Genomic DNA, 7,512 nt, shown 5'->3' on the forward strand with positions numbered 1-7,512 from the left:
TTCTAAGGTTCTTTGAACTAATAAATATTAATTTTGTTTTAGAACAAGCAGATTTATTTTAAACTTAATTTAACTTTTATAAGCTAGCAATAATTTTAGTAGGAATTATTTTAGCATCATGGAATTTACCTGGCCCTTTAGTACGGGCTGAGGTGGTGTACTGAAGAGACCAAGATGCTTCAGGTGAACCAAGTTGCTGCCTTGATTGTATTATGAGTAACAATTACACAGGGAAACTTCTTTCTGTAGCACCTTAGAAAATGGAAGAGTATGTGATATTCATAGTAATGAATTTACTCTAACTGTATTTTGTCTTCCCTATCAGAATGCAATTCCTCATTCCATTCACAGTGTCCTAGTATTGACTGATAAGGAGTGTGCTTTTAGACCTCACTGGGACACAGCAATTCAGGTAAGTTAAAATATCGCTCAGAGTTGCCAAAACATGTATGTAATCTCTGGCTATATTAAACCTTACCTGCTTCAGTGTGATGCAATATTTTTAATCTTAAGAGATCTGGTGTAACTAGTGACTCCTAGTTTGGTCTAACCCAAATACGAGTATCCCACATTAGATTCTTAGCTGGCATGATTTATTCTAGCTTTGAGTCTGACCTTGAAGTTCTCTACAGGAGTGCAGTATTCTCTTCTTTTCTGCAGAGGTCAGTGGACCTGTCCTAATATGTTATCAAAAATTCTGATTTCGAAATCATGAAGTATGAGTGTAGTGGTACTAAAATGAAAGTGTCTGAAGCTGAAATTGGTTTTATCCCCTTCTTGCCCAGACATGGGCTTTATTGATGTAACATTAAAATTATCATACCAGTTTAATTATGCTGGTTTCAAACCATCGGAAGAACCAAAGCTCTGCAGATTAGCACTTGCTATGAATAACTCGGAGAGTTCTGTGACTGTTTGTTGTGCTTTTAAATTCAAGACACCAAAACAATTCTTTTAGACTTTTTCTAAAGTTCTACCTATTGTCATGTTTTGTCAATGTAGAAACTGGAACACTTCATTACAAACTGCAAGGAGGCCATTGTCTTTCTGCAAAACAGTCAGCCCACTTACAACCAACAGAACTCTCAATACTGTGCAAGTAAGTATTGATTGAAAGGATGGATTGAAATTTCTCTGTTGTCAAATAAAGAAACTTGCTTTTGAAACAACTTTAGTCTAGCAGATTAAATGCTTTCTGGTTGAATGTGTAGTGCACCAAAATGAATTTATAGCAGTAAGAGGAAATTTACAATTTTAGCTTGGATAAGAAAATGTGTTCATACTTGCCTAAATTCTAGTGTTAACAAAAGTTTTTCACCACAGTCGCTAGACCAGAAGTAGCTCACTAATGCTATCTGTCATGTCAAACCACACCTCAAACATGGCTATTCCAGCTGAATATACATGGGGTCAGGAGAACATTGGCCAGAATTTCTCCCTAAATGAATATCTGGTTTAGATCCATTTTGTCAAAAAATATAGCTAATATCTGGTCAAAAATTGCAAGTGTGGAGTAGGCACTAACAAAGTTCTCATAATTTGGATTTATTTTTGAATGTGTGTGAGTTAGATGGTGTTCCCTCTCTGGGTTTCTCTGAACAAATGGCACATAGTAATTTTCTTCTGCACAGGAAGCGCGTGATTTAGTCAGTAAACACAAGACAATAATGAAGCTTGTTTTGGAAGAGGCCTTGTTAGTAACACTCAGGCTAAAAGGTGGAACAGTCCTTGCAAGACTTAGAAAGGAGGAGTTCTGCCACACAGAACACTACCGGTAAGTACAGACTTTGGAAAAGATGCATCATTGTTGATTATGCCAGAGAACTATAGTAATCCTGGGGTGCATTAAATACAGCATAACCAGCCAGTCAAAAGAGGTGATTATCCTGTTGTATTCAGCGTTGGTGCGGCCTCATCTTGAGTACTGTGTGCAGTTCTGGGCCCCACAACTTCAAAAAGACGTTAAGGTCCTTGAATGCATCCAGAGGAGGGCACCAAAGTCGGTGAAAGGGCTGGAAGGCATGTCCTGTGAGGAGCGGCTGAGGACACTGGGTTTGTCTAGTTTGGAGAGAAGGAGGCTGAGGGGCAACCTCATTGCTCTCTCCAGCTTCCTGCGGAGGGGAAGAGGGGAGGGAGGTGTTGATCTCTTCTCCCGGGGATCCAGTGGTAGGACACATGGGAATGGTTCAAAGCTGTGTCCATCAGGGGAGGTTCAGACTTGACATGAGGAAGCATTTCTTTACTGAGAGGATGGTCAAACACTGGAACAGCTTCCTAGAGCCCAAGCCTGTCAGCGTTTAAGAGGCATTTGGACAATACCCTTAGCAACATGCTCTAACTTTTGGTCAGCCCTGAATTGGTCAGGCAGTTGGACTAGATGATCGTTGTAGGTCCCTTCCAACTGAAATAGTGTATTCTATTCTATTCTAATAGAAGGAGAAGTGGAAATAGCCATTTACTTCATTTGTAAGTTTAGATTGTCTTTTGGTCTGTCCCTCTAATGCATGGCTGCTGCAGCTTTATTTTTAAAGAAGATCTAGGGCTATCCAAAATTCAGCTGTAGCTCACCTTCCATAAAGACAAAGTAATAAAGTTCTGATTCAGTAAATCCTGTCACGTCTAAGTGTATAGATTTCAAGTTTCATTAGAGCACAGTTTGAGTGAGTTGAGTTTTAGACTGATGATTCTCAAGTGGGGAGAACTTCATGTATACAGCCTTAAAAGGTCTTCTATGCCATGCGTTGTTTTGCAGCTAGAATCAGATACACTTAATATTCTTGGACACTTTTTGAAAGTGCAGCCATCATGTTAATGTGGTTCTGAGTAAGGTACATTTTCATTTGACAAGTTGAATAAACTAATATACTTTGTAGTTACTGGCTTGTTTGCAGTGACATTCTTCAGCAAAATAGGGATTGATGCCTTCTGAAGGATGCAGTTCACCTTCTGACAAAGTCCATGTCAGAAAAATTCTGTTGACCTTTCCTCCCCACCTAACAGAGATGCCATGGAGTTTGTAACCAGATTGTATAATCAAGTAGATGAGGAAGTCCATAGACTGGTGCTGTTATCCAATAAATGCCTCCAGCAGCTGGGGAATCTTGGAGAAGCCATAAATTTTGAAGAAGACTGTGACCAGGTCAGCATTACTTTTTGAGAATTGTATTAAACAAGTTACAGTTTTAAGCTTCTTTTTCTCTGTTTAAATAGCTGAATTTATCTGACGTTATGTATATTGGTGTTTACATATTAGTGCTGCTCAGAGACAATGTGTGAGTAGTGCTATTAATATTAGCAGTTTATGAGTATGCAAAACAAATTATAGTCATCAGGTCAGTATTACAAGCTGACCAAATTCAGCTGAAATATACGAGGTAGATAAGAGAGATACATATGAGGTATATTAACTTACTTTAACAAACAGACTAATTTCTATGCACTATATTTATGGATAGTGTATGTTTGATTTACTGAGTGGGGAAACAAGTTTTGTTTGGTATTTTTATGGAGATAAAACCATGGTTTGAAAATTAGCAAATCTTGGCTCTTCAGATCAAGAAGGACTTTCACTGGAAAAAGTAAGAAAGTTACAAGAAGATTTCCAGGTTTTGATTGACAAGGCAAAGTAGGTAGCGTGCTAATAAGGAACATTTCCTTTGCATTTTCACAGATGTTGAAAAAAATTACTGAAATATGTGGATTTGAGTGGAAGAGGGAAGTATATTGTGGAGAAATGTTAATTTTTGCTGGCAGCATGACCATGGTATGTCTGTACTGGGCAATGAAGATTAAGCCAGGTGCCTCTATGAAATTTAGACTGAGCTGGTACAACCACATGGCTCAGTTGCAGCAGCAAGAAGAGCAGTATTTCCAATGTATTAATGTAGCATGTGGCACACAAGAAGTGCTTCTATAAGTACGTAACTAGCTAAAGGAATACTAGGGAAAATGTGGGCCTGCTACTGAGTAGGCTAGGGGCCTTGATGACACAGGATGTGGAAAAGGCTGAAGTACTGAATGCCTTCTTTGCCTCAGTCTTTACTAGCAAGACTGGCTTAAGGAGTCCCAGAGACCAGGGGGAAAGTCTGGAGCAAGGAAGATGTACCCTTGGTGGATGAGGATCAGGTTAGAGAATACTTAAGCAAACTGGACATACTTAAGTCCATGGGCCCTGATGGGTTGCACCCACAAGTGCTGAGGGAGCTGGCAGATGTCATTGCAAGGCCACTCTGAATCATCTTTGATCAATCGTGGTGGCTGGGAGAAGTGTCTGAAGACTGGAGGAAAGCAAATGTCACTCCTATCTTCAAGACAGTCAAGAAGGAGGAGCGAGGGAACTAAAGGCCAGTCAGCCTCACCTCTGGAGGCTGAAGGGTGGAGCAACTAATCTTGGAAACCATTTTCAAACACTTGAAGGACATGGAGGTTATTGAAAGCAGTCATCATGGCTTCACCAAGGGGAAGCCATGCTTGACCCATCTGGTAAACTTGTATGATTAAATGACAGGCCTGGTAGATGAGGGGAGAGCAGTGGCTAGTGTCTACTGAGCCTTCAGTAAGGCCTTTGACACTGTCTCCCATAAGAGCCTCATAGCCCCCCAAGCTGTTGCCGTAGGGGCTGGATGAGCAGACAGTGAGGTGGATTGAAAACTGGCTGAATGGCCAAACCCTGAGGATGGTGATCAGTGGCACAAAGTCTAGTTGGAGGCCAGTAAGACGCAGTGTACCCCGGGGGTGCTTACTGGATCCAATACTGTTCAACATCTTCATTAATGACCTCGATGATGGGGCAGAGTGTACCCTCAGCTTATGATACAGAACTGGGAGGTGTGGCTGATAGGCCAGAGGGTTGTACTGCTGTTCAGAGGGACAGGCCAGAGAATAGGGCCAACAGGAACCTCATGAAGCTCAACAAGGAGAGGTGCCAAGTCCTGCACCTGGGGAGGGAGAACCCCATGCACCAGTATATGCTGGGGGCCACCAGTATATGGTGGGGACCACCCAACTGGAAAGCAGCTTGGCAGAAAAGGACCTGGGGGTCCTGGTGGACACCAAGTTGAACATGAGCCAGCAGTGAGCCCTTGCAGCAAAGAAATCTAATGGTATCCTGGGCTGTGCTAGGCAAAGTATTGCCAAGTGGACTAAGGGAGGTGCTCCTTCCTCTCTACTCAGCACTGGTGAGGCCACACCTGGAGTACTGTGTCCAGTTCTCGGCTCCTCTGTACAAGAGAGACATGGACGTACTGAAGAAAGTCCAGCAAAGGGCCAGGAAGATGATTAAGGGACTGGAGCATCTCACGTATGAGGAAAGGCTGAGAGAGCTGGGACTGTTTAGCCTGGAGAAGAGAAGGCTCTGGGGAGATCTCATCACTGTGTATAAATATCTAATGGGAGGGTGCAAAGAGGACGGAGCCAGGTTCTTTTCAGTGGTGCCCAGTGACAGGACCAGAGGCAATGGGCACAAACTGGAACACGGGAGGTTCCCTGTGAATATCAAGAAACTTTTTCACTGTGAGTGTGACTGAGCACTGTCACAGGTTGCCCAGAGTGGTTGTGGAGTCTCCATCCCTGGAGATACTCAAAAGCCATCTGGATGTGGTCCTGGGCAACCGGTTCTAGGTAACCTTCATTGAGCAGGGGGTTGGACCGGATGACCTCCAGAGCTCCCTTCCAACCTCAACCATTCTGTGATCTCCAGTACAGATAAAAGTTGCCAGCACTTTTGGATGTTTTCAGAGGAGACTCTTGTCAACACCCCTCAGACAGTGACTGGCCATCCTGTCCAAGAGCTTTCAGATCAAGGCATAGCCCATTTCAAACATCCCAATAAAACTCATTTAGCAATATGTCACTGCAGTAATTTGTGTAACAAGTATTACAACTGAGCTGAAAAGCTTTGATTTCCAAGTAGGACAGTGGGACTGAACCAATGGAGTTACCCGGGAAAAACACCCTTTAAGTTTCATTAGATTGTGGATCAGGCCTGTAGACATCTTCTCCTAGGTGTCTACAGAAAGGTTTAAAAAACTTGCCATTTGCTATGGTAATATGAGTAAGTTTTTGGGGGAGGCCAGCCATTGCGCCATGTGTTTGGGTTATATTCAACAAAAGCAGTGGGAGATGCAACTAGCAGCTACATAGGAAGGGAAACGAAGGTGGAAAAGGAGACTTAGATGCTCACTGATTTTTGTTGGGTAGAAAAGTTCATTGTGTGAAATTCTTACTTCTGATGAAGGTGTTCCTTCCAGGAGAATAGTTTTGTTGACCAAAAAATGAATTTGACTGGACTTCATCATAAGGATGGATTGTTACTGCAGCTTTCTCTGCTATTAAATACTCATTTAAATTTTCTCTATTTGTTTTTCTGTTCCATTGTGATGTTCTCTTTCCTTCTACACCCTCCCAAATCCAAACTAAAAAAAAATACCACGACAGAACACAATTTAAAAAATAGATGCATGCAAAATCAGCAAAACTGTATTTTTCAGCTTTCGTGTGCATTACAACTGACACCGTAAGATTTGTTAATGTGGTGTGCGGCTAATGAGAAGCAAGAATGTGAATAGTAAGTGAAGTGATATATCATACGGCTTGTTTATTTTTCTTTTCATACCCTAACAGCAATATTATGGGAAAGGAGTGCAACTGGTGCAAGACGATAGTTCATTAAATATGGAAGAAAAAGTTCAAATCCTTGAGAAATACCTGAGTAACATTATCATTCAGACAGAGAGGAGGAAGACTGAGCTGACAAAACTAGTCAATTTGTGTGAGTTTTATGAGATGGTAAGAGAAATATGTTTGCATCTATGCCTTAAGCTAGGCTTTGTTGAATATAAGAGGAATCAGGCAGGGACAGCAGACAAACTAGTGTTACTTGGCAGTCCCATACAATCTCTTGAAGAATTAAAATTAGAATTTGGACAAATAAACAGGGCATTTAACTGTTATCACAGAACATCAAGGAGCAGATAACTCAGAGTTCCTGTTGTGGAATCCCAAAGAATCAATTGTGTGACAAGCAGGAGTTGTATTAAGAGTAATGTAAAATTTTCAGCTCAACTGGTTTTCAGCTGAATTAGACAAAATTTCTCTAATGGCTGCATACAACATCTCTCCTCTCTCTGCAAGTACATATGCAGGATTTTGAGAAACCTGTACAGTGCACTGTTTCTTATGTTCTATCTGAATATATGATCTCCATGCATATATGCCTTGCGAGCCAGAAATTTTGATCATTCAGTCTTGAACCTGAAATAAAGCCATACATCTTCTTTCTGTTTAAATGAATCATTCTTTCATAGTTTCAGTAATACTGGTGAGGGGTCTGGAGAACAAGTCTTATGAGGAGCGGCTGAGGGAACTGGGGTTGTTTAGCCTGGAGAAAAGGAGGCTGAGGGGAGACCTCATCGCTCTCTACAACTACCTGAAAGGAGGTTGTAGCGAGGTGGGTGTTGGTCTTTTCTCCGAAGTAACAAGTGATAGGACGAGAGGAAATGGCCTCAAGTTGCG

General features: G+C 41.7%; 1 protein-coding gene across 3 annotated transcripts in view; it reads left to right on the forward strand.

The window, feature by feature from the left end:
• The first annotated feature begins 328 nt into the window (after positions 1–328).
• The window catches only part of PLEKHG4B (pleckstrin homology and RhoGEF domain containing G4B), an 8,355-nt gene continuing 1,171 nt past the window's right edge, over positions 329–7,512 (forward strand). Inside the window, exons 1-6 of one of the 3 annotated variants that reach the window (XM_009289762.2) lie at positions 329–412; positions 1,003–1,099; positions 1,632–1,774; positions 3,001–3,139; positions 3,671–3,763; positions 6,622–6,769. In XM_009289762.2, the coding sequence (XP_009288037.1) occupies positions 1,668–1,774; positions 3,001–3,139; positions 3,671–3,763; positions 6,622–6,769 (487 nt within the window). In that variant the 5' untranslated portion in view covers positions 329–412; positions 1,003–1,099; positions 1,632–1,667. Of the gene's footprint in view, positions 413–1,002; positions 1,100–1,631; positions 1,775–3,000; positions 3,140–3,670; positions 3,764–6,621; positions 7,238–7,512 lie in introns of those variants that run through there. The other 2 variants (XM_009289747.2, XM_009289755.2) reach the window with 2 other exon arrangements.

Source organism: Aptenodytes forsteri, unplaced genomic scaffold (genome assembly GCF_000699145.1).
Source record: "Aptenodytes forsteri isolate BGI_AS27 unplaced genomic scaffold, ASM69914v1 Scaffold234, whole genome shotgun sequence".
Lineage (NCBI taxonomy): Eukaryota > Metazoa > Chordata > Aves > Sphenisciformes > Spheniscidae > Aptenodytes > Aptenodytes forsteri.